We start from the raw sequence: 27,880 nt of genomic DNA, 5'->3' as shown, positions 1-27,880 counted from the left end.
GCAACTAAATGCTTGTAGTCTATGGGCCTGTAAAAACAATTGTCTGTGACTTTACATAATAAGTCCTAAGTCCACGCTGCCTCTGCACAATCTCCAGGGTGCAGGGAAACAAAATGTGTTCTTTCAGCTTTTTTGTCCGTTTGAACTTCTGAACTTGCAGAGTGAATAAATCTAAATAATTTAATACATTTAAATGTGTGTCTTAAAGGCCTAATAACCACATCAACTCGTATGAATTCCAATTGAGCCGGGGGCTGAGATGGAAGTCACTGCTACTCCGCTAAGTAGCACCCTGCTACATACGAAGCTGCTGATTATTGTCTTTGTGTGTGTAACTGTGAGTGCACTTCTACTATCTGGTCAGTAGGGAGTTTTTGGCAGCGATGGCGGGGGACTGCTGCTGACGTAAACGGTACTACAGACAAGGTGGTGACACACACATGTATATACCCTGGTGTAGGGTTGCTCCCCTTGCGGGTGTGGGAAAAATGGACGCAAGGGACACAGAACGCTGCAACGCGCTGCACAGTAGAAGCATGCACGTACGGACAAAAGCGCACACTTTTTAACTTACGCGGACTTAAAGAATTGTGACCCCAGGGGTGTCATAGGTGTTAAATGCTCACACCCTGGTGATGGTGACCTCTTGGATTGAAGTCTCTTCTCCTGCAGTTTTGTCCCATCTTGTCCTCACAGTCCTATCTGAGGTGTTGATTAAAAAAAAAAGAAAAAATCCCATAGGCAGTGTCTAGTTTTCTCTCTCTGGGTCTCATACATTCAAGGTAATTGTTGTCGTGACCAAAAACCAATCTTGTAGGTTTATTAGGGCGGGCTCTAATAAAACCCAGGCTCCCGCAGTATCACCCTGCTGCTGACATTTTCATATTTACCTTTAACATAAATGGTAGCGGCTGAAAAATGTTTTCTCTCGGGGATATATTTTTTGTCTTTAGGATTTTTCATATTAAATAACCATTAACCGTGTCTTTTCATGTCGATTGCCATTTTTGTCAACCAGCAGTTTTGGATGCTGATCTCTGCAGAATAATTCGATGGCCAGTTTTTGCCCCATTTGAACCATCTCTGGGTATCACTCCTGTCTTTGATAAACACTGCAGTACAGTACGCACACAGATCTCTGGATGGCTATAAGTCTACATTATGGATTTGCTTTTTATTGCACCTGCCAGATACTATTAGCTTTAGCAGTGGCATAGAGATTTAAGGAACAGACTTGGGACTGGAAGATCACTGGCCTGTACTGGCTGGTGAATGAGAAGCACTTTCCCTTCCTCCAGTAAGAGAAAGTAAGGAAACTGGGGTGCCCTTGAGCAAGACAGATAATTCATAACTGGTGCAGTGGCGCTGCCACAGTGAGGCTGTGGCTTTCCTGGGCGTATGTCAAATATGTAACTGTTGAGATGAAACTGTGAAAAACAGAGCTTGATAATATTCTCAAAAGTTTAAAATAAATTAATCAATAGTAAAAGCTTCTCTGCAGTGGTAGTCTATAGAGATATGAATATAAGGCCAAAGTGTATAGATGTTTCATGCATTAAATTTACATTTCTCTCATCCTGCTTTCCATTCTAGACCCATTCAGTGACCCCTTTTCATCCTGTTCTCCAAATGCATGCAATTACAAATCACACTGCTTAAATCCAGGGGTGAAGGGGTTAAAAGCTTTCGCTGCAATAAAGAGGGCCCGGCTTATCCCTAAGTCTATTTTTAGAAACGCACACACAAGATATGCGCACGTGCATGCATGGCGAACAAACAATCATTATTTTTGGTCTCCCGTGTTGATTCTCCTCTTTACGATTGAGCGGTTCATTGCCATGTGTCGTGCAGCTAAAAATGGAGTATGGGAACGGGTGCATGCATGACACAACTGCTGCCTCTTTTGTGCGGCAGTCGTTGTGATAGGAACTTGAGCCTCATCGAGGGTAATTTCAAGTCTTACTGTCACGCTTGTCTGCTGTCCACTTGTGCTGACATGTTGTTTCTATCCTACAGAACTAAATTACGAAATTGTGGCAGATTGCAAAATGCACTTGAGCGGTGTGTTCCCACAGTGCCGCACCCTCCCTCCCTAGCTGAACCCTGTGAGCAGAGATGAGGTTCCTGCCAGCCAGACAGTTCGTCAGTGACCTCCCATGTGCCACCAACTTGGCTGAACATGACTAACAGTACATCCCAGAACAAAACCAGGGGGTCTCTTGTGATACAACTGACCACCTACGTGCGCAAGCTCTGCTTTGTCATTGTGCAAATGGGGTGCAGCACCCACCCCCTTTCACTGCACCCATCTCACTCCAGAAACAAACACCTAATCATGGCCTTTATACAGGGTTGATATCCTGGTACTTTAGAAAAACACTGTTTTTAATTGGTAGTAGGACAGAGACAGCACGGAGGGAATGTAAGCTAATGAAAAGAACGGGACGCATCCTTTGTCCCTGTGTCTTTTGTCTCGTCCCAGCCGAGAAACTGGATACACTGTGTTCTGCCAACGAGCTGTCAGCGGCAATTACGGTTTACACTGCCGCCTCGGAGCCCTATCCTTGTGCCTTTTGACATGGTGCTCCACAGTGCTTGACACGAAGCATGAATGTCTGGCCTGGGCATCAAGGAAATACTTCGAGTTATGCACTTGGATCAAAGTATGATCTTTGCTGAGTCCTGAAACATACGAGCACTCGAAAGAGTCAAGAAAAATGTAGCAAATAATAAACGGTGCACCTTTTACTCTGCATGCATAGTAGCTGCAGCGCAACTGTCATCTCACAGATTGTGGGTGTTTGTTGTTGTAAGACATTTGGCTGAGCTATTGAAGCTTTACAGTTGCATCGCAAATCTCCTAGCAACCAAGTGTAGCACCATCATGGACGTCCATTAAGAATCAACTGTGTGCAAATGATCACTAAATATACGAAAACCTCTCTGGATAGAGAGAGCTAATGTACATGAAAAGTGGTGCGTGCAGGTCAGTTCAATAATTCATGCGTCTATCCATCTCCTATACCTAGTTATTGCTGCACTGGGTCACTGTTGGGGGCTGCAATCTATCCCAGAATGCACTGGCCAAAAGTCAGGTAAACACCCTTCATAGCTCTACTTATATGGTTAGAATGCAATTCTCTGCCACTGATGCTCAAGAGATTTGGGCGTCCAATATGCCTGAAAGAAAGTGGGTTACAACACCCTCTACATTGTTCTGTGGCATAGTTTAATTATGTTCCACGGTCACTGCCAGCATGCATCATGTTGTGCACTAGAATTTGGAAATCCTCTCAATAATTTAATTTATTTAGACGCCAGGAACACACCAGCAGGAATTCTCATTTTCAAAGGTGTATTTCAGTTTTACTGCTTGGTCTTATATAAATAAAATAGTGTTCTTTAATCAGGAAGAAAAGGAATCAGTACAGGATAATATAGTAGAGGCTGTTTAGTTTTCACTAGTTCGTTGACGTCCGATGAAACTAATTACAGGTGTCAGTGTCGCTGCAGGTTTTATCCACCTCCAGTTCGCTTTGACTATGAATGTTCTGCTTTTTTGAATAGTAGTTCTAAACTCACACTCCTTTAAATTATAAATAAGCTAACAAATCACATACAACCCCTATCCAACAGTCACGGTCATATTAAATTCATAAATCTCAACTGCAGATTTAACAGAGGCATTACCATCAGTGCTGACGATGGAATACCAACACTCTGAATCTGAAGCTTATTCCCATGCATGCTAGCTTTGGTGACCTAGTGAATACATTTCTTCATTTCTTCAACATCTCTTCAGTTTTAGTTTTTCGGTCTCTTCATTGGTCTGCTGACCTCATGACTTTAATGTGTTTTGGACGTGCAACAGACACCCGCAGTCTAATTACCAATTCCCAACTAATTTGTGATTTTATATCAAATGACGGCATTCACCGAGAAGCACAAAGAAGCACTTAGACACCACGCCAAATTGCATTACCGCTGTGTTTTTCCGACTCTACCAGCATGAAATGAGGGTCAGATGGTTGTTTCCGACTGTTCACGGGAAGCGTACTGGTGGCGGCTTGCACAGGGGTCAACCATTCTCTTTTATCAGTCGCCGTGACGTCAGCCGGTGCCCTCGGGAAGCAAATTTGCGACCTAGAGGAAAAGGCTCTTCAAGGAGAGGCGTGTTTGATTAATCGTATTGTTCCTGTCTGGATCACCTTGCTCACTGGAGTCACCCTGGACGAAGCAGCCAGAACGGAAGTGCGCTGAATGTAATGAGGCTGGAGCATCCTTCCTCTCCGTGTCTGTCGTTGTCTCTCTTTGTGAACGCCACAGTAGCATAGACAGACATCTCATTCTCATTCTCCTACATAACAAAGGCCTCTGTCAACATACAGTATGCAGTCCAGTGTCACGCTCGCCCGCCTCTCCGTGCTATAACACAACTACTTTAGCAATGCAGTGGACAGAGCTCTCCACCAATTGGTTAGCTCGTTACTCCTGCATCCTTCCCCATTTACAGCCTAGATCATAACATGCATGTTTTTGATGAGCGGTAGCTGCATTAGCTTGAGTTGACTGACTCTGTGCCTCAGGCTAGCTGAGGCTATTTATAGATCCCTGTCTCCCAGTGCTTGCCCAGTGGGACCAAGAAGTGAGGAGGATGGAGAGAGAGAGAGAGAGAGAAAGAAAGAGAAGGAGGAGAAGAGGGAGCTGGAATGGAGGAGGGGGCTGCTGGGTAACTAGGCTACATTCAAGATTGATGGGCCCTGTTGCCGAGGTATAGGGCACTTCTCCTCTGCAAGTGTGCGGTGGTTGTGTATGTGGTTTGTTGCTTCGTTGTGACGCCCTCCCTCCCTGTCTGTTCCCGGTCTCCCGCTCTGACTCTTGCAGATGTGTGCGTTAGTACACACCTGTGCTCCCTCCGCGTGCATCTCAGGTATCAAGTGTGTGGTTTGGACTGAAAGCTTATACACTTTGTCTAACTAACCACAGACAAACACGTCCAACCCCCCTAATTCCCCACACTTAAGTCGGAGGTGTAAAGCTGCTTACAGCAATTTGTGCAAAAAAAAAAAAAAAAAGGCGTAGAATTACCCCAAGCCACAGGTGTCATCACACACAGATGCGCCTTATTTCCATTGCAAAATCCAGTAGTGTGTATGTGATTTGAATAGGCTCATCAAGAGATATCAACTATCATTGATGTGCATCTGTTTGTTTTGGGGAGGCAGGGACATGTGAGGTGCCATGACCACCTGTCTGTTCTTGCAATATTTCCTCACCTTTTACATAAAGTCTGACACCGTGTATGTATATGCGAGACCACAGGTTTGACCTGTGCCCCCGCGTCTCGCAGAGGTTTGAATTTGAATTTGAATGGCACCTGTTTTGAGGTTGTTTTTAAAATCATAATATGCCAGGCAGCGATATCTGGCAGCCACTGGTGAGAGGATTTAGGAAAATAAACCAATGTGTGTTGAGATTCGTTTGGACAGGACCAAACATGATGTTCGAATACACACCCAAGTCCTCACAGAGATTGGTGCATCAGGGGTGCAGCCATTCATGCAAGGTAGTGCGAGATGAATACGCACGTATAATCTGTATGTGATGCATCCTCCAGCTTCATGGCTAATTAAGTGTGTGTGTGTGTGTGTGTGTGTGTGTGTGTGTGTGTGTGTGTGTGTGTGTGTGTGTGTGTGTGTGTGTGTGTGTGTGTGTGTGTGTGTGTGCCAGTCTGGTCCAGAGAGAATTCCAGAAATAGATCATGCACAGTGATCATGCACGCTCTCCTGTTTTCCTCTTTTATTCCTCCAAAGGGATTTTACATGGGTTTTCATCTCCCTTCCAAAGGAATAATTGCATGTTTGTGCGCCTCAGATGTCTTTAAGCCTTGTTCTCAGAATATATATGGCTCAGGTGCTTACGATTACTAAAAATACATACGTATATAGAGAATGTGTGTGTCAGTAGTCACAGATTTGTGTGCAGTCGCGATGCATGTCAATTTCCATCCTCTCTGCTCTCCTCCCCTTTTGCACCGTTTCGTTGTTTCTCCTCCATCTTTCCATCGCCTCATACCTCCTCCTCTCTCCCCTCCTTACCTCTGTCTTCCCCCTCTCCCCCGATACGTCCTCCTTCTCTTCCTCCTCCTCCTCCTCCTCCTCCACCACCCCTCTCTGTCGCTCTGCTTTTTATAGCCATGTCTTCCCAGGGCTCGGCAGCTACAAAAGCCTTTTCATGTTGCCACTATAATTACAGCCTACGCACTTGCACACACACACCCACGTACACGCATGCACAAGCACGCGTGCGCACACACACACACACGCGCACACACACGCAGACACACACACACACACACACACACACACACACAGAGGAGAGGAGCGGAGCGCAGCAACAGCACTGTGTCTTTGTGTCTGCATGTGTGTGCGTTGTGTGCGTGCTCTGCATGTGCTGTTATACACAAAAGGGTGAGCTATTTTTACCTCTCTCCCTCCCTCTCCTTGTCTCCACAGCCCCTCGCCCCCCCACCCACGCTGCCCTCCCCCCCAAATCCCTCTCTGCCGCTGCTGCCAGCCACATTTGCTATGCTGAGCACAGGCAGTATCAGTCGAGCCCCAACATCCCTCCTCTCGCACACTGAACTCACACACAAGCACACACGAGCTGATGAAGGCTGCTCCCTTGGTATCCCTCAGATTTCAAGCTTGTTTTAGAGCACCTCTGCAGCCAAGCATCTCCGCAAAATCACAGTCATGGATCAGGCAGTTGCTCAGGTGGCGGTAGCGGCGCCGCGGCATGTGCTCGCCGCTGTGCAGATGACCTGAAGCACGCGCTCTTGGACTGTGGTCTTAACTGCCTGATTAGCAGGTTTGTTGCAGTAAGCTTGTCTCAATGTTGCGGACCATATTTGAAGCAGAGTGCTCTCTCTCTCCCACAGAGGGGATCATGGGAAAGGAGCAGCCGCTGGAGGTTCTGAAGACATCGGCGCTCAACCACATCCCAACAGGTTGGTCTCTGTGTGTGTGTGTGTGTTTGTTTGTTCTGTCTCTGTGTGTGTCTGTGTGTGTGTGTGTGTGTGTTTGTGTGTGTGTGTGCATGAGCTTCGATAAAGCAAAGCCTGTGTGTTTGCACCTACGTGATTTCACTGTTAACCACATCTTGTGTGACTTTGCATGCATAGGTGTTCAGTCGTTTTCGAAGTTACCTCACTTTAAAGATAGTCATCTGTTCCTTTGTAGCAGCATTGTGCCAGTTGCAGCTCACAAATATGGTTTATATAATTGATGGTTCATAGGTTTTTAGAGGTCTTGAGAAGAGTCCACGCTTACTCCTGTATGTTCTATTTATGCACTAATCTCACAGTGCCATTTTGTTGAATGGAAATCTAGCGCCCTGAATGTAGACGCTCTGTTTGTGAGCTAACGTGAAACTGTTGTTGGATGTCTCAAGAGAAACGGCTTCCAAAAATATGCACCAGAACAAGCAACTGTGCGTCTTGGCGATGTGTTCAGGGCAAGGGTCTGACACAGTTTACCAGTCCCAAAACAAATCAGGGCTACCTCTTCTGAGCTACCTCTTGTGGACGGAAAATATTGGAAAAAAAAAAATAGGTTTGCGTGTCTGAATCCCCACCTGCTGCAAGTACTCTGTCTCCCATGTTAGAACACAATCAAAACATCTCCAAGTGTTTTTACTGTGTTTACAATAGCTTCCTCTACCTCCAGTGACAATGAAGATACAAATCATAGGTGTGAGGAAGAGGAAGGAGCAGAGATAAAGCAGTACAGAGGGAGGCGAGTGTATAGAAATGAAAGGGGAACAGATGGAGATGAGGTAATCAGAAGGAGAAATGAGTCTGAAGTAATGTATGCATAATGCATTATCTAATTCCATAATAGGGAAGCTTAAACGGTTCTGTGTGTTTCATTTTATACCACAGAGAACAATTGGGATTTTCCCCTTAAAATATAATGGAAATAGTGAAAGGGCGATTCATAATTTACTCCCCATGCTGTTCTTTAGATTTGTATGATTTGACGGATGAGAGCGGCAGTAAGCAGGCAGGTTGCTGTTAAACACGCCAGCAGCAGTAAGCTCAGCCAGCCTGTTGCTATAGGAGAACAAATAAACAACCAAGTTTTATCTTAACTTCGACCCAAAGCATCTTTCTCTTGTCCCTAACCTTCGCAGGCTTCACATGTTGTCTCATGTTGTTGTTGGGGTTATTTTCTGCGTGCCTCTGGCTAGGCTGATAAAATATTGAAATTCACTGGAGTGACTTCATCAGATATTCTCGAAATCTGTTGTCTTGGATACGGAGCTGCTGGGGGCCCTCCACGGTGGTAGCATGTGTGACCTGCACCGTTTGGATCGGCTGCTCGCAGGATGCGGAGAGTGCACATGTCTTAAGAGCATTTGTAGTGCACTCTGTCGCATCCCTCTGCTTCAGCCCGAAGTGTCTTCCTGATGGAAAATGCAAAACGCGATTGTTACGTCGTTAAAGTCCTGAAAGCGCCGTCGTCTAACCTCAGTGTAATCAGACGCCGGTCGCTGCACCTGCAGGTTGAGCCGCATGACTCAAAGTAAACACCTGAGTTGGGTTTCACTCAAAGCAGCACAGGTTGTTTTAAATGACTATGCTTTTTGGATGCCTCGAACTTTTGATAAGATTTGTTCAACCAATAACTTGACCTTATGACAAATTTGCAGAAGCCTAATTTAGAGCTTGAGAACAATAAATCGATTAGGCAGAAAATTAATTTGAAACTCTTTTAACTGACTAATCGTTTAAGTCATTATTTCTTATCGAAATGCCACATTCTCTGGTTCCAGCGTCTTATCTGTGAGGACATACTGTTTTGTCTTTTGTAAAAGTAAAAATGTGTTATGTATTTTTGTGTCTTAAACTGTTAGTCGGACACATCAAGCAATTTCAAGATGTCAACATGGGCTTTAGGAAATCTTGACAGGCCTTTTTTCACAATTTTCTGACAATTTTCTGACCAACTGATTGATCGAGAAAATAGTAGGCCATTAAATCCATTATGAGAATAATCATTAGTTGCAGCCTCGGCCGAAATAGATATCTCTGCTTGATGTTGTGCTGAAATGTTTAGTTGATGCGTTGTCGGTCGACTAAAAATTAATCTAATCTAACTAATTTGGTCATCATTTGTCAAAAACAAATAACACCAGTAGTTCTAGCCCTTCAATATGAGGATTTGCTGTTCTTATCTGTTTTATGACATTGTAAATTTAATACTTTTGGGTTTTGGACTATTGTCAGACAAAAGCAAGCAGTTTGAAGGTGCCAGCTTTTTTTGTGGCCATTTTTTTTTAACTATTTTATTTCTTTAAAAAATAATTTTCTTTATTGAATTTTCCACGTTATGTTCAAAAAAGTACCTGGATCTGATTACTGATTTGGCATAGAAGTGTTCCTATTCTTCATACCAGGGCCAACCCAGGCAGCGAGGTGGGACATGCTAGACTTAAGTCCTGGTCCAGAGGGTGAGATTCATGTACTGCACCTGAGCCTTCACACGCCATCCCCATCTATGTCTCACGTGTTATGTCTCTGCCTCGCATTCACCCACCTCCTCCCTCTTAAGCTGCGATGCTGCAGACCGTTGTATGATGTCAGCGAGACCGCAACAAGTCAGAGCTTGCTTTTGGCAGAACAGGACTCGCTGCACCTCGACACGTCCCTCCATCACCCCCTCCCTGTTCCTTTCCTTACCCCGTCGGAGTTCTGTCTCGTTTTTTTTTTTTTTTTTCGTTTTTTTTTTTCTTAAGAGGTCACGGTGCCATTTCGGAGCGAGATTGCAATCAGTCTTTGCTGCGAGTTTATAACCAAGGAAAGCTCTTATCATCTCCAAGAGTTGGAGCTTTCATGGAGGCAAAACTCTAATTCAGAGCAGCTGAGAGAGTCAGCGGGATAAAGTAAGGTAGGCTGATGTTCGCCCAACCCACCCTCAGAGACCAATCAGTAAGCCCACTGCAGCTTTTTTCCACCATCAACAGATGTGCTACTTGTTGCCTCTCATCTCGCCCTGCTGCTAAATTCACTGTGAAACCCTTTACAGAATATCTCCTCTTTTTTTTTGTCATCTCTTTGCATGGTTTTAAAAAAAGATCTACACCACATTTTACTGAGGTCTCTTGAAACAGCTCTGCTCAGCTCAGTATGACATCTATTAAGCCTAACGAGTGTGGAGCTCAGGCAGTCAGACCGTGGGATATACACTCGGTGAACCAAGTCTCAAATCAGAGACGCCAGCCCTCTGCATTGTCTGGTATAAATAGATCTGCAATTGGATCCAGAAGAGTTGTGGAGTGTGCCCGAGGGGATGTAAACAGATTGTGATTTGTTGCGGGGAGATGGAGGGAAGAAAGGTGGGAGGGAGCTACTGGGTGGGTAAGGACGCAGAGAATGGCCAGAGGATAGGGCAAGAAGAAGGTGGATGGAGGGTAGAGAGAAGAGGAACCTGCTGAAAGGGAAGGTGATGATGGAGGTTCAGAGGTGGAGCTGGAGGAGAAAAAACAGTTCGAAAGGGTGGAACAATCTGTAGTAATGTCATAAAAGGACAGTAGTGAAGAGACACCTTTTCCCTGAGGTGTTTAAATCACAAATTATACGCTGCCTGGGAGACTCCCTCTCGTGCACAGGAAATGTTCCATATCACACTTTAAATGCTCAAAGGAGAGAAATGTGAGGTCTCCACTCTCTTCCCTTTTGCCTTTTCTCTCTGAAGTCTTTGAGGAATCAGGCCTCAGATGCTAGAGGAAATTTTATTAAGAGAAAATACCTTCACTTTGACAAACTAGAATTAGAATGACGTCGTTGTCTTGATCCAGGTAAAGCTGAGAGTTGCGCAAGACTGCCGGAAGCTCCCCTTGAGATGGCACGTTGGCCTTTGTTTTGGTTTGCTCCGAGTGCCCCCATATTCTCTTCTATCTGTCGCACATCAGTAAACTGAGGTACGTGTTTGACGTCACTGCTTGTATACAAAGATGTACTGATATCAGAGTTTATCTTAGTCAAGTGGCAGCCAAGTTAGTCTGATAGGCTTCTCATTGGCCATAAATAATCTTTATAACCTGCCTGTGCACCACCATGCATGTTACTGGTTAGTAATGTGTTGTTAATGAACTGTACTGCAATTTTCGTGCATTTTATTGAGCTCGATCTGTTACTACAGGGCTACAGCTAATGATTATATTCATTATTGAGTAACCTCCTAATTATTTGCGTTCGATCAGTATATGTCACAAGGTAGTGAAAAATGCCCAAAGTGACATATTCAGATGCTTAAATGTGTCCAAACAACAGTCCACAACCCAAAGACGTTCAATTTATTATCATTTAAGACAAGAGAATTAGCAAATTCTCACTTTTCAGAATTGACATTGGACTAAAAAAATTAAACAGCTAGCTCTTTCAGCTCTAACATGATATGTATGAATCAAGACATAATTGTGTTTAAAATAAAACAATAACGAGCAGTTATCTTAATGCTAATGCCTAATGTTATTATGATCGTCCAGAATTTAAATATCTGGGGAGCCTCCCTGCGGGGAAAGTCCTTACTCGGCTTCACCTGAAACCATTTTGTGGTTTTATTCGTTTGGGAAATGCTGGCAAATTCCAGGCCAGGAATTTCACCACACAGTATTAAACCACGCGAGGGAGAGAGTGAGAGAGAGAGAGATGTTATTATACTGTAAGTGTTGGGGAGGGGGGGGCAAAAGAAGACATGCAGCCGAATGGGACATCTGCAAGTGAGTGGGAGAAGGAGGCAGAGACTTTCGAAGCACTACAAACCGGCGTGGAGGGTTTTCCTTGGCCTTAGAAGCAAGGAAAGCAGGTCGAGCGGGGAAAAGAGCAGAGAGGGTAAGGAGAGAGAGAAAGAGAAAGGGAGAGACAGAGCGAGTGAGAGTGTGTGTGTGACGTTGGTTCCTGGAAAAGCAGAGGGCTGCAGAATAAACAGGCTGCATGCCTGAGACTGCCCTGTGATGTCACCACTGGGCAAACGAGGGACGAGGGGAGGAGAGAGAAAGGAGTAGAGAGAGAGAGAGAGAGAGAGAGAGAGAGTGGGGAGGGAAAGAGAGAGAGGAGAGAGACGCCCATCAGGTTAAAACAGGAGAGGGGATGAACGAAGAGCCAAAAGCGACGGAGGTGGAGAGCAAGAAGAGAAGTCAGATGAACAGTAAGGGGAGCGTACTATCATTCCCTGTAACAGACTGAAGGAAGAAGGGAGGAAGAGGAGGAGGTGCAGTGATAACGAGGAGAGGACGAAGAGAGGAGGCTGCTAAAAAGAGGAGGAGGAGGAGGAGAGCACTGATGGGTAACGACAGCATTGATTCCCACCTCTCTCTCTCTCTCTTTCTCTATCTCCCTCTTTTGTGTGGTGAGCAATTAGCGCTGCCGGTGTGACAGAGATGCCATATGAGGTGTGTTTGTGCATCTGCGTGCGTCACCGTCAATAAGTGTGTGAAGCTGTTTGTGTTGTGTCAAGGACTCAATATCCGTAGAGGAACATTTTGTACGGGGAGAGTGTGCGTGCAGGCGTTTGTGTGTGTGTGAGTTATGGATTTGCATTAGCCAAGAACGGAGCTGCAGTGCTTTGACAAGTGTAGTTTTCAGCCGTAGTCACATCTCCCCTGTCCTGACTTTCTGTCCTCTTTTAATACTTCTAATAGAAAAATTATTGGCTTGCTCCTATTGTAGTTAAAACTAATATTAGATGAGAAAAAAGGGCAACCCCCCCCCAAAAATTAGGCCTTTTATCACTCAGACAACACCAGTCACTGTGCATGTTTACCTTTGACGTCAGCTTGCAACTGACCCTTAAGACTTAATATGGAGTCCCTGTCGATTTCAGCCTTCAGCCAAGTCTCCTTAATAGTCAGGAAGACAGGGACTCTGGATTTCAAACTGTGACGTGACTCATGCAGATCCAGGTAAAATCGTGACATAACTCAGAGATGCACTTTCTGTGTCTAGAAGAACAAGCATCTAAAAACAGAAAAGTCCCTGTAAATAAGAAGTTTTGATTATTTTCAGGTCCAGCACATTGTTGTGAAAATTCCCCTATGCAAATGAAAACTTTCTCTACAGAATGATTCACGGTTGTGGGAGTTAGTCTTTCCTAACAGGCCCTCTCTCTCCTTTCCGTTCTCGTCTCATCAACTGCCAAACTGTTACTGTCGTCGCTTCTCAAATGAGCAAAGGGCCAGAGAGTGGCCAAAAACCGAGGGTGTCGCTGGATTTTATTAAATGTGGAGTATCTTGTTAGGCAGATTCATAAAATGGCAAAAAAAAACTTGTAGCTCCTTTTCACGGAAGGAAATTGATAGTGGTAGAAGGGAGACTGAAGTGAAAAAGGGAATGAAAGAAGGTTTGTCAAACTCCATGTTCTGCGGGTCGAAACAAATAGACTAATTTTCACTTTGGTTGTGCTGTGTCGACTACTTACTCATATGTTGTTGTCATGCAACACATGATGGCAGTCCGTAAGGACCTGTTGCATGTTGTTGCTCGGTTCTCCTATGGCATGGATGACAATAGCCGTGGGGGGGGTGTGTTTCACCTGCTGCACAAAAAACACAAAAGAGGAAGTGGACTTTTTAAAGACGCCACATGGCATTAATGATAAGTTATGCATGGCTACTGTTAGTCTTGACAAAGAATGATGTTCAGCAGAAGAAAAAAACCCTCCTTCCAAGCTTAGGTCTGCAATCCATTTAAAGGATCTTCTGTGAATTCTTTATGGCTTTATTTTTCAAACGTGGCATGTCTCACAGAATGATGTATCATAGATCAAATTTGAAGAGAGTTTGTCTGCGTTGGGGCCCCGACAAATGCAGGATACATGGTTCCCGTCTAAAAAAGATTGGAGTGTAAATGAAAATATATCACAAATCTTCCAATAATGATGCTTCTGACGAGAGAGACGTGTCTGTTTCTTGTCAGGCGGTCGTCAAATCAGTTTGTCATAATGGGCCTGAGGAGCTGTTTGACAAGTGAAGTGTATTTATGATCATCTGAGGCTTCTTAAAGGTATTTTCACACTTCAGTTTTGTTCAAGGCTTGAGTGCAACTGTGATAGCCTAAAAATAATCATGAGAAATCTCTCTGGGTTGTAGGCATATGCGCTCCAAACTGGTGCAGCCCAAGTGTAAATTTGCCACCGGATAATACTCGCAATATATTTCCCCATCTAAGTGGCTGCATAAGTGTATCTGTGCGTTTGTTTGTGGCTCCGTAACCCTGCTATTAAGTGTGCCAGTGATGGCGTGTTTGCCTCTTTATTAACACAAAGTTCCAGGCAAGTATCTCTGGCTCTTGCCGTGCTCTCAGTAAACATGTAGGTAAATAATCAGCCAATCGACTCCTATTTATTCAGATTTAATGGGGAGGAAGCCGCGTGATTGGAAGGCTTCCTGTGCAGTGATTTGTGGGTGGCTGGCCCGGCTCAAGGCCTACACCGTGCCGGGTCAATGCAATCTTTGTCAATGTTGCCGGGCTTCATGTTTAACTGCAGCATCAATCATAGTTAGTGTGTGTGAAGCAGGGATTTTTTTTTTTTTTTTTTTTTTTTTTGCATATACGGAGGAGATGAGGAAAAAAGGCATTAATGTCACTTTTTTTTATCGCTACAGAAGTTCTGTTATCCCCTCTTTTACAACGAGGTCAGGGTTGGCTATTGAAAAACACTGGTATGATTTAAAAAAGCAAAGGTGGTCACCAACATGGGGACCTGAAGCTGCTGTGAGCTCAAAACCACCTTTAAGTATCAGCTAATACAGAGTACAGATAGATCACGTTTGACAGATATTAAAGGACCAGTGTGTAGGATTTAGTGGCACCTAGTGGTGAGGTTGCGGATTGCAGCCAACTGAATGCCCCCCCCTCCCTCGCCGAGGCCTTCAGGTAATGTAAAGATGCAAAAGGCCCTTTCTATAGCGAGTGTTTGGTTGGTCCGTTCTAGGTTACGGTAGAAAACGTGGTGGCATAACATCGCGGGCTGCGTGGAAGAAGACATGCTCCCTAGATAGAGGGATATGAGGGCTCATTCTAAGCTAATGAAAACGCAATTCTTAGTTTCAGGTGATTATACAATAATGAAAACCTAAATCTGAATATTATTTTCCATTTCTGCAAATAGATGCCTCTAAATCCTACACACTGGTCCTTTAATTTTACAGCATTTTTTGACCACTGCGCAAATAACAATGAATACAGAGGTTTTCATGATTTACCACTATAATGTATGTCGAATGAAAGCACATTTTCAAATAAAAGTAAGTAATTTATGTTATATGTACATGCCATAGTGTTTCAAAATATATGAAGTTTTGTATTTCCCTCACTGAAATGACAGAAAAGCTGATGGAAATTAGAGAACTTACTGATTAAAATCACAAAGCTTTGAATCGAATCAATCCCTTTGATGCCTCAGAGTGTATGTGGATGCCAGATATCGCTGCAGTTTGGTGCCAGTCTTTTTTATAATGCTCAATTCTGTACCACCGAGCAGGTACACACATTAAATAACATTTTGAAGAGCTTTGATTTAATCCCCTTTCCGCTGCACTGTGTCTCTCCTTGCATTTGTAGCAACTATGCAAACACCAATGTGCCTTGTAGGATCAATGTGACGCACAGGAATGTGTTACAGTGATTTCCTTTGGCCTGACAGTATGTTTTCATCCTTGCCTTTGCATCTAAATGTAGCTTACCGTGGGATTTAATAGACATCAAATAAGTTACTAAATTATGAAAGCTCTGTCCTGTTTGATTACAACCCCATTCAAATGTCTTTCTCCCTCTCTCCAGTGGACATCAACTCGGCGCTGCCCCTGCGTCTCCCTCCCGCCGCCATCCCAATGGACCTGCGCGTGGACCATCACCAGCAGCAGCAGCAGCAGCAGCAGCAGCAGCAGCAGCAGCAGGTGTCCTCGCTCTCCCCGCCTGGTCAGCAGTCGCCCGGCCCCCTCGGAGGTACGGGCCAGGCCGGCGGGGGCGTGGTGGCAGCTTCGGTTCGAGAGCAGCAGCTGCAGCAGGAGCTGCTGGCCCTGAAGCAGAAGCAACAGATCCAGCGGCAGATCCTCATCGCCGAGTTCCAGCGGCAGCACGAGCAGCTGTCCCGCCAGCACGAGGCCCAGCTCCAGGAACACATCAAGGTATATTGCTTATAATCCTGAAAAGTTAGGGTTATTTATATGAATGAATGAAGGAAGTTTTTTATTAGCCTGCACGGCCTTTCAAGACACCACACAGTTCAGTTAAACCAGATGCAGAACACTGCAAACAATATTACAAAAAAGTCCAAAAATAAAGAAAACCACTTCAAATAAAATTCAGAATCAGATTTTCAGAACTTTATTGTCCACAACAAAATTCTTTAATCGCCAATCCAAAACATTTACTTATATAATACTGCGGAATTCTGAGCAAATACCAAGGAAATAGTCCATCTTTCTGTCTTTTCCAAACTTACAACATCAACATTGAAAATCAAATTCCTATTTTTGATCACCAGAGGAAAATTTCAGGGTTTTTTTGAGCCATTCCATGGAATATTGTTACCCCTAAATCATCAAATTATGTACAGTACAGCAGGAAATTGGCCTCACTTTCCACCCCTAAATCACAAAGCTCACATAATCTGTTTTTCTCCTGAATATTTTTGAATCTGTCAAAATCAGTGGCCAGTGGAAGAATACCTGTTTTCAACTGTGCAACTAAGGATATTTGGCTTCTATATTAGCAAGATGCAACACGATTTTAATATAATATACATGTGTGTCCTTAAGTTTGGTTTTGGCAAGGTTTTTGTCAAACCATTTTCCTTCAAACTTGAATAAAAGTGTGTTGTTTTTTTTTTTTTAATGGAGTTCACGTTACAACTCATATGTTATAATTGGATACGAGCATATAAGCCTCCTCAAAGATATTCGGTCTTTACTATCAAGAAAAAATAGCATCATCAATCATTGAAGCTGCAGTCCAACAGCAGCTGCAACATTTTGATTTGAGTCCTCCAAGGGGCAGCACTCCAAAATCAAACCGGCACGTTTGTCCCACCCAAACCTATTCAAAACTTTACTGAACAAAGCAGAGACGGCTCTCACTTCAGTCTGCCACAGGATTCTTCACTAACAGACTCAACTCACCAACGGAGAGCAGCTCCGTCAGCTTCAAATCGCTTCGCTCTGAGGGAGCAGAGAACGAGGAGGCACTTTGGCTTCATTTACTTCAGCTTCAGGGGCGAATCAAGCAATATATGTGTTTAGATTCAGAAAAAAGTGTGAAAGATGCACTTTTGTAGCACTGCTGGTGTGTTACATAACTAATCCCCTATTTATCTTTCCTGTTGTAGCCTTACTTTAAATATGAGCATCGAGCATTACGGAGTGTACGCTCAGTAGAAGCAGAAAAGTGGATGGACCGTGGATAGTATTTGCTTTTCGGGAAATAAACAAAAAGGAACTTTGAGTCCGAATCGCTTTACAGTACATGAGTTGAGCAGTACATGACAAGAAACAGATCAAGCTAGGATCACATGCCCAGATCGTAGTGACCTGGAAATACAAAGTGAATCTAGATCAGCACGCCCACACTCCGAAGCTTTAATACATCGGGGCCCAAGAGAGCACTGGAGTGCTCCTGCGGGGCTGAAATGTCATGTAAAAATATTCCACTGTTTGTTCTTTTTTACAGTATTAATGCTGTAATATGAAGGGCATTAGCTTGAATTTAATGATTTTTATTTCTTATGTGTAAGTTGATTCATACTTGAGGCCTCTCTTTCTCACTTTTTCTTTTCTTCATTTTCTGACTCTTTCTTCTCCTTCCTTCTTTCCTGTCATCATGTCTTCTTACTTTTCACTTTTTTCCTCCCCTCACTCTTCCTACTTGTCTTCTATTCTCCCTCCATGACCCTCTTTCTTTCTTTCTATCATCTTTTCTCTTTGCTTTCATTCTACTCACTCTTTGTCTTTGTTCTTTTCTCTCTTCCTTCCTTAGTGTCCTCCTATATTTCTGCTTTCTTATCTTCCTTCTTTTCCTTCTTTTCCTTCTTCATCTCTTCCTTCCTGTCTTCCCTCCTTCCTGTCTTCCCTAGTTCCTTCCTGTCTTCTTACCCCTCTTCCTTTCTCTTGCTTCCTTTTGGTTTTCTTTCTCTTCTTTTTAAAATGCTTCATTGGAGCCTGGCTGTTTGTTTGACAAGTCTTTTAGCATTTCAGAGGAGCATCTGTCATAAAATAAAAATCTATACAGGAAATATTTGCAGACGCTTTAGGTCTGACACATTTCACATTGTATTTGGAAGCTCCTGCAGGTGAATAGAGTGTATGGACTTGTTCTTTGGTGCTTTTCCTCTTGGGAGATTGTTCAGTCCCTGCTGTTGGGTGGTTTTGTGATGCTTAAGGATGAGTGATGGTGTCTGAAGGGCCGTCTGGCCTGTGGTGGGGCTGCAGGACCACTCAGGTGGAGTCCAGTGACGCACAGCCTGAGCTGGGAGGCCTGGCCTCAATCGGCCCCATTCACAGCCCCTGTGCACACACACACACACACACACACACACACACACACACACACACACACACACACACACACACACAGAGTAGTTGTACAGGCATTAAACATACACATCCTCTCAAATGTCAACAAACACACTGTCAGACGCATGCCCAGCTTGCTTCCACATTAGGGCAGCGACACACACAACTGCATGCACACATACACATTCAGATGTCTGCAAACACACGCACTTCTAGCATTTCTAAGAACAGGAAACTCTCATAGGGCCAGAGATATCGCGGAGCTCTTGAGAGTATTGGTCGAAACGGAAAGTTTGTGTGTAGATCTCTGGTCTGTTGAGCCACAGGGATTTCGGGTGTGTGTGTCTGTGAGTGTATGTGGGTGGGGAGGTTACTTAAAGCCTTCCCACCCACTCAATCTCCGATCCCCAACCTTGATTGAAAGGCAAAAAAAAAAAAAAAAAAAGGATGGAGGCTTTGGGCTGGAAGCGGGCCAGCCTCAGAGCCGATGTGCTTTTCTCACGAGCCTCGCCTCACCTTCCCCTCACCTTCAGCCACTAGTTTATTCACAGACTTGTCTCAAACATTTCATTTGCCCTCACGGTAAACACAAGTGCATGTCCCAGCTACTGAGCATCTATTTACAGTGTTATGAAATGCCATCAGAAGTTGATTACATGCAGTTACAGTGACTGATCAAATATTGCCACTGGGTGTGCAATGATAACGGGGAGAGGAGGGCAAAGTGTCGATTCCTTGGCGCGTCAGAGAGAGGTCATTATGTGGTTGGCTGAGTGCAAGCACAGACTGTTTGCCTATTTATTGTATATTGCAGAGACATTAAAGAGTAATTGGGACTCTTGATTTGGCGCCTTAGTTCGTCAAAACGCATTAAGGCTCCGATGAGGGTGAAAGCATGTTTCACTGTGCATTTGTAGCATTTAATTGATGCTCTTATTCACAGTGACTCACAGTGAGTTCTGGGTCTCATTCACGGACACTTCAATGGGACCAGAAGGTGTTTGTGAGCACATTTAGGCTTATATGGGGATTTTATTTTTGATCTTTCGGTTACAGGACAAGCCATCAGGCCACAGCCAAGTGTGTTGCTTCGGCATGAAGGCCTGAGGAAGACAGATTTTTACTTGTAAAGCATTTTAACAGATGCTTTAGTCTCTCTTTTCTGGAGTGGTGAAGAAGTGAGCAGATTTGATTGTGTGTCTTGCTAAAGCCTCATCCCCAGTTAAATTGTTTATATTAATTTAAAAGCTTAAGCTTGTGTCCTGAGGTTTTTTTGTTTTTTTTATAGTATTGAAAAGGTTTTATTTTATTGCTTCAAACAACTGTCAGACTCAATTACTTCAGTCGGTGACTTAAGCAGACCAGGAGTGGAATGTAAATTGCTGTTCAAAGATGAGGAAGAAATGATGTGATGACATTTAGAGCGTAAAACAAGACGTGGCCTTCTTGAAATGATGGTATCTTATGCTCCAGCAAAGAGAGCTTAAGAAGTAGCTCCTGAGATACATGGATTAAAAAAAGTTCTAAACATATACTCAACTCTGTCAAGAACATGCAGCTTTAAGCATCAATCGAGCGGCTATCTTCCACACAGTCTCCTCGAACAAATGTGAGGCTACAAGCTTGACTTCCATTAGGCGAGTTTTTACTGACGTGGTTCTGGTGTTTCTTCCCAAAGCAGCAACAGGAGCTCCTAGCGTTGAAGCACCAGCAGGAGCTGCTTGAGCACCAGAGGAAGATGGAGAACCACCGTCTGGAGCAGGAGCTGGAGAAACAGCAAAGGGAGCAGAAACTGCAGCTGCTGAAGAACAAGGAGCGGGGGCAAGAGAGTAAGTTGCAGCAAGATGGGATATCAGATATCTTCTCTTGTCTTTTGAAATAGCTCAAACCTGTTTTTTCTCACTTATCTGATAGCGTAACATATTTGCCGAAGTCCAAAAATCACACGAAACCACATTTCTTACTGAAATTTTAACAGTATCTTAAAAATGCAATAGTCTGAAACCTAATTCAGACTGTGAAGCGTTTTGGTTTTGGTTTTTCTCTCAGCTTCCATGCCGCATAAAGAGCATCAAAGAAAATGAGGATAGAAGTTGTTTCACAATTCTTACCAGAAATTTTTTACTGTAACAAAAAATGATATATCGGGAAATCAGTCAGCATAATATTAGCTTGTGAATGGCATCCAGTTTCACTCTTAATGTGTGTACTCCCTTCATTTTAATGTTTTAACCAGTGCTCTAGTGACAGCAAATGAGGATTTTAAGAAACTCAGAAATCCAGGCACTTGAAAATTATACCGTGACTGTTCAGCATCCGATTTTTCAACCTAAAACTGCTCCCTCAAGTGAAAGATCTTGAGGGAACCCCCTCCCGCCCCCTCCCAAAATCTGCCCCGACGCTGCCAATGATAGACAAAAAATTTAGTTTTGTCCGTCTGGTAGAAAATGTCAGGGGTCTGAGCCGCTTAGCTCGAAATCGTCATTCAAAATGCTCCAAGGTTGGAAACGACCGTTTAGATCAGTATTCACAGAGTGTGTTCCCGTGCATGCAAGTGTGCTTGTGTGTGTGCGTCTGCATGTCTATGTCTTTCCATTTTACTTGGAGAACCTGTGTATTTACCGTGGTAAACGAGTTGTATTAGCCCGGTGGCCTTGGCGGCGGCTAAACCGAGCCATTACCGCTGCCTGCTGGATGTCTCTCAACAGTTCATTGAGAGAGAGTGGACAGGAGTCCTTGAGAGCAGTTTACACACTATATGGAAAGCGCTTAGAGATCGAGGCTGCATCCGTGCGAGTCGGCTGTACGTGTGTGTGTGGGAGAGGGAGAGGGAGAGAGGGACTGCACAGTGTGTTTGCTCTCGTGTACATGCGCGAGTGTGGTTTTGCGGTCTCGGGGCCTTCAATTTTCTCAGCATTTTGCACCTTTTTCGTTTCTTTTTCCTTTGTACTTTTTTCAAAATCCCGCTCCTCTGGTCGTGATGATCAAGCTCCAGGCTGGTGGCCCCCGGGGTTTAAGATGTTTAACATGTCATTGTAAATGTTCTCAGGTTGAATCCGGACACGGACTTTTGTTGCAAATCATCTCCTGTCTCTCTCCTTTCATGTCCTGTAAGCTCTCTACTGTCCAATATGTCTGTCCAACAGAGGCAGAAAAGCCACAAAATTTTTTTTTTTTTTTTAAATTATCCACATTTCTCTGAAGTTATTAAAAACCTCTTAAACCTGACTGAACCACTGGTGGGTCGATCAGTACAAATCCATGCAGTGCATCCAAGCTTTGGCTGGAAATAAAAAGTTTTTTTGGAAGCAAATGTTTACTAAAATGCCAAACATGTCAAGCGAGCTTTTTTGGGGAACCTTGTCTAAGAGTACACATAAAAGGATGATCTAGAGGATTTCCATTTGAACATCATAAAACCTCAATGAGTAGTTGGAACTAGGCAGATATATACAGATTATGATATACAATCACAGTGGAATAGGGGGATTTGTTTGAAGCTTAAAGAAAAATAAAACGGGAAAACTGAATGTGGAGTAAAAAATTTACACTTGTTTGGCATAATTATGGCAAGACTTTTGAATCATTGCTGCAGACTAAAAGATAACATTTGCCAACTGTCCATAATAACTTGGCCTATTTTTCTCACTGCGTCGAAGACTTTCTACAAGGTCTTAATAATCAGATGATGTGGCCAATTTGTGAATGGTTGTAATTGTGAACTTTTCTCCCGGCTTATAACATAACAAATGTAGTCAAAAGAGGATTTACACTTCCTGCAGTTTTTTGAAGGAATTTTTTTCCCCCTCCTCTGTACTTCCCAATCTCAATTTAATAATTTTCCTCTTGCCTTTCTCTATCAGGCGCTGTAGCCAGTACTGAGGTGAAGATGCGTCTCCAGGAGTTTGTCCTGAACAAGAAGAAGGCCCTGGCCCAGCGGAGCCTCAACCAAGGAGGCCTCCCCAACGACGCTCCTTACTGGTACCGGTGAGGAACAGTTGCTGCTTCATTCAATAGAGTCCGAAAAGTAGAACCGTTTCCTTTAGATCTAGCTGGTGTTCACGGGGTACGGCTAACCCAGCTGGTAGAATGCATGATAGAGAAAAGGAGAGACCTCATGGCATGTTTTGACATCATCACCTGTCTCTCATGGAAAAATCAATATCACCCCTGTCAGTTTGCGAGTTGGAAAACAATTAAATACCGTGGCTGCCGTTCTTGTATTCCCGAATCTTTGTAATGATTATAAGCAGTAGAATACAGTAGGAGCTATCTGCGGATCATTAGAAGTTTCTAGGGTAACTCTCTCGCCGACAGCGGATGAATAATGCATTGGACTGTGTCTTAATCTGTCAGCAAGCTTCCCCTCTTCCTCACCTGCAACACTATATGAGCCTGACTGAGAGATGGATCGAGCAGGGTTATAAAACAAAGATGGGAGCACACATGCAGGCTCACGCACTCACACGTGATAGCAGGATATTGGAACCTGATGATAGGGGCTCTCACAGTGAAGGCTCGGCCTTGAATGTTTATTGTAGCATCTCAGGAGCCCTTTGCAGGTGTGTACACTCGCTGTTTCCTCCTCGCTGTGGTAGTCGCCCGTCAAATGCACTCATTGTCTGTGAGTGACCATGTATACTCTGCATGGTCGTATTTGGGTAAAAAAAAATTTGTTAGACTCTCCCAGATATTAATATAATTAATATATTATCAGCAAGATGTACTCAAAAGTAATAATTATGCCAAATGGCCTGTTTCATGGTGTTATACACTATATATTATAGCATTCTTATTACAGATGTATTTATATGTGAGCAGCATTTTAGTTGTAGTTGGTTGTGGTGGAACTGGTTTCAACTGCTTTATAAAACGTCGGGCAGTGTGACATTCAGAACTCCAGTATTCTAAAGCTATTTTTGTCTGAGTCCAAATGAGTCTTAAATCTTATTTTGCACTGCAGTGTTTTTAATTTAAATTAACTTGTTTAAAAAATGTTCTAGCTAGAATGGCACTCAGTAGAGCGCATACCTCTGCCAAGGCAAAACAATCCTACACGTGTGTCTAGCTGCACCCGATCTGGATTATTATCTGGATCTGCCCCAAAGTGTACAAACTCATAGATAACAACACCATAAATACATCTGATTTTTTTTTTACATCAAGTTCCAATCATTATTTCCTGAGAAACTGATGTCGAAAATGTCGAAAAAATGCCTGGCAAAGTCTGGCAGTATTAAGGAAAGTGATTCAAAAATTCCTCGATATGCCTCTTTAACTAGATCCGCACCAAAATTTAATGAGTTCTTCCCTGGCCCATGCCTCAGTCCTCCTCCAGGTTTGGTGCAAATCGGTTCGGTTTGCTTTTTGCATAATCCTGCTGACAAACAAACAAACCAACAAACAGACAGGGATGAAAATGCAACCTCCTTGGCGGAGGTAAAAATTAGTCTGTATCTTGAAACTGGAAAGAAAAACATAAGTCGCAGCACTAGAATTATGGAAAAGTTTATTTTAAAAAATCCTTTAAACACTGGCAGATTTTTTACTTTTATGGGAAAATAATACTTTGAGGACTCAACTCTCGACTAAAGTAGACTGATAAGAGGGTGATTTTTTTCCGCTAATCAACGTATCATGTTTTAGAAGCTTATCATATGTTTGGTATGAGAAACGACATTCAAACGAACTAGTAACCGTTGTTGTAAGATAAATGTAGAGGAGAAAAAAAAACAATAATACCCTCTGAAATGTCGTCGAGTAGAAGTTAAGTACAAATACCTAGTAGTTAAGTACAGTTTGAAAGTACATAACTTGAGTGAATATTCTTAGTTACTTTCCACTACTGCTGGTCTGTAACATCAGGTGACACAGCCCTTTAAAAAAAAAAAGAACATTGTAGTTGAGGGCTTGACATAATTTCCAAATTATGTTCTCCATGATTATGTATTTCATTTTGACACAATAAAAGCTCTAAAACCATAAAATGCAAATATATAACCGAATGAATAATGTTACATAATCTCGATGTGTGACCCAGAGAAACACCCACAAGTGTTGACTTTCAACAGCTAAAAAGTGATACAAAGTGTGTCTTTCTATATCCTGTCTCCCTCCTTTTCTGTGCCACTCGCTGGACTCTCAGCCCCCTCACTTGTGGAAGAGATGAGCATGTCTACATCCGCTTGTCAGGAACATGCTTTTGGGCCGAAGCCAGCTCAGCTTAACTTTTCCTACAAACACCACCTTATTCTGTGGGCAGGGAACAGATGGCATCACATGTCTCCAGCCCTGCCAAGGGATTTGCACAATGCTTTAATCATACGGATCTATGACAGCCATGAAGTTAGTTACTTTGTTGGGATTACTCATGCAGTCACATGGTCACAGAGTTATCAGTGTTAGGCTTCGTTTCAAACGATTTTGTGATATTGGTGGCATCTTTAACACTGCGTGTGTTTGTTCTATAGCAAAACCCAGCACAGCTCTCTGGACCAGAGCTCGCCTCCACAGACTGGCGTGTCCACCTACAACCACCCTGTGCTTGGTGTCTACAACCCCCGGGATGACTTCCCACTGCGAAAAACTGGTATATCTCACACAAACACGCACACACACTTTCACATGCATATTTACACACTTAGTTTTGGCATTGCAGAGCTGTCTCTCTGCTCCGATGCAGTCTCAAGTTTAGAGAGGATTATACACACACACACACACACACATTTTGGAACTGAAAAGTCCAGTAACTGCTATGCAGACTCACGTCTAGCATAATTTAGATGGCATCAGAGCTCTGCACCATTAATCACATCCACATTAGGCTGTCAGGGTGTCCCAGCATCCCCCACATGAGAGTGTTAGAGAGCATGTAAGCGTAGGTGGTTCAAGAGTTCAGTAGAGTGAGAGTTCAATAGAGTGAGAGAGGTTTTTTTTACCATTTTAGCATGTGATGTTTTATTAGAACTGAATAGCTCCTTAACCTCAGGGGTTGTTTTGAATCAGCTGTTGTTCAGCAGTGTCTTAAGAAAGAAACCTGAGCTTAATACTGACAGTCTTAATAATTGCAAAATTACTTTTCTATACCCAAGATTTAGAGAGGGCAGTATATACTCAGCTCAGATTCTTTAAGATTGTTCGAGATTGTCACTGATATTTAGTATAATTTGAAAGCTGACTGTTTTGCATTGTTTGGCTTTTCTGCTGACTTTAATTTGTTGGATAATTGCATATTAAAACTAAGTGGCTCTGACAGATCTAACTTGAGGGCTATGTCAGTTGGGAAAAACTCCTCTTGCAGTGCAACAATTACTTTTGGGGTTCCCCAGGGCTCTATTCTTGGCCCTTCGTTGTTTACAATTTACATGCTACCTCTGGGTCAAGAAATTCACAACCGCAATATTTCTTTTCACTGTAATGGTGATGAGACACACAGTAAGCCCATCAGACCTCTCCCCTGTGCACTCACTCATAATCTTGCAGACATCAAGGTAGTAGTTTACTGGTGTTAAATGCTGACAGGTTTCAGTCTTTGCGCATAAAGCAAATAGGGAACATGTTTGGCAGGCTGTGGTCCAACTGGGATTACACAGCGGACAGAAAGCCAAAGATTTTGGGGTGGTTTTTTGACTTGAATTTAAATTTCACAAAACTTTTTCTAGTGATGTAAAAAATCTGTCGACTCAGGACTACTTTCCGAGAAACTAACTGAACTCTTTCAGCTAGTACAAAACACAGCTGGCACATTCAACCAATTTCTGGTTGATTGGGCGTACACTGCAACAGGAGGCCATAGATTTTTGGGTCGTTTCTGACCCAAATTTCACAAAACATTTTCCTAACATTTTCACCCTTCTGTAACTCAGTATTTGTGATACTTTCCAATAAATCAACTGACCTCTTTCAGCTAGCTGGCAGGGTAATCACAACATTTTAGGAATTAATGTACATTTTGTTCAATTTTGGCCAATCCACGCTGATTACCTGTGTCCTCAGGAGTCAGTTTTAAATGGTCTTTTGATTAATTTGACTTTAACTTTCTTATCTTCATTACGTGTGGTTTATCATGTATAATGAAACTAATTTTCCTTTGTTCTTCTTGTGAACTTGTTTTTGGAAAAGTGCTTCTCAAATAAAGGTTATCAACGCACTGTACTTGAACCCAGAAACACTGCTCCTTCAAGTAACAGCTGTAATACTACACAAAGCAGAAACAAGGTTTTTAGAAACAGGGAGTGTTTGTTTTCTTTTCAATGGGTGACAAATCTTGTCAAAAGTCATTACCAGCGCTAAAACTATGCAGAATGACCCACTGGAAAAAAGTTTTCTGGTGGTCCAAAATCTAACATTTTTAGGCTTTAGTGCTCAAAGTACAGAAGCTTTTACATAGTAAAACCAGCTGTCTGCAGTGTGTTTTTGTCAGGTGTGTGTGTGTGTGTGTGTGTGTGTGTCCGTGTGTGTGAAGTGTGAGTGGTGTGTGCGGTGGTGTAGCCGTGAAGCAGCGGTCTTCTTACAGTGCAATTATTCACTTAGCGCGGCGGCAGGCAGCTACAGCCAGCGCTCCAGCCCTGTTGACTCTGAGCCTTCGGGCTGCTGGATACGACAGCAGATAGACCACAGTTGACACTGGCCCACACAGCCGCATTCCACCCTGGGAGAGCTGAAGAAGAAGAAGAAGCAGAAGAGAGGGAGGAAGAGAGAAAGAAAGGAGGAGAAATAGAAGAGTGAAAGGGGAGACAAGGAGAGATGATGATGCGAGAAGGAAGAACAGGAGGGAGATGGAGAGAGAAAGATGAGTGGAGGAGCTTTTGGTGGCTTTACTGACTGTCCATTTAAAAGACCTCAACACACTTTTTTTCTTGTCAAGAAAAATATTTGAGGCGAAGGATAGAGGGAGTGTCGGTTTAGTTTTGAAAGCAGAGGAAGATGAGAGCCCAGAAAATGAGAGCTGGCAAGCAGGATTGAAACTTAATGCAGCAAGTGGAAAAATGATGCCCCACTCCCAAAAACTTGCTTAATGTAGAGAAAAGAAAAATGGCGGGAAGATGGCAGAGAGTGAAAAGATCGTCCCCGGAGCGTCAGTTTGTCTCTTGATTTCTATAAGGCTGAGGATTGTGCTCGACTGCGGAGAGAGGAGAGAACCTGTGCCACCCTGATATTTGCCCACAGCGATGACGTGCTTTGCGGGGTTTACTTATGGTAATGCCAGCTCGGGAGAGGTTAGAGGCTCTTTTATATCACCGCCTGGCCATAAAGTAGAGGACTGGCACCAGGGCTCCCAGCAACGGTCAAAGGAAGCAACAGCACT

The 27,880-nt window shown here is 43.4% G+C and overlaps 1 protein-coding gene across 5 annotated transcripts in view; it reads left to right on the top strand.

The window, feature by feature from the left end:
• LOC120798117 (histone deacetylase 4-like) overlaps positions 1-27,880 on the top strand; it is a 62,282-nt gene that overhangs the window by 11,115 nt on the left and 23,287 nt on the right. For 3 of the 5 annotated variants that reach the window (XM_040142157.1, XM_040142156.1, XM_040142160.1), the window contains exons 1-5: positions 6,895-7,009; positions 15,845-16,191; positions 20,252-20,402; positions 22,437-22,560; positions 25,044-25,162. In XM_040142157.1, coding sequence (XP_039998091.1) covers positions 6,895-7,009; positions 15,845-16,191; positions 20,252-20,402; positions 22,437-22,560; positions 25,044-25,162 — 856 coding nt within the window. Of the gene's footprint in view, positions 1-6,894; positions 7,010-15,844; positions 16,192-20,251; positions 20,403-22,436; positions 22,561-25,043; positions 25,163-27,880 lie in introns of those variants that run through there. The other 2 variants (XM_040142159.1, XM_040142158.1) reach the window with 2 other exon arrangements.

This window comes from Xiphias gladius, chromosome 13, assembly GCF_016859285.1.
Source record: "Xiphias gladius isolate SHS-SW01 ecotype Sanya breed wild chromosome 13, ASM1685928v1, whole genome shotgun sequence".
In the NCBI taxonomy this organism is placed as follows: domain Eukaryota; kingdom Metazoa; phylum Chordata; class Actinopteri; order Istiophoriformes; family Xiphiidae; genus Xiphias; species Xiphias gladius.
This window is presented reverse-complemented; position numbering and strand designations above follow the sequence as displayed.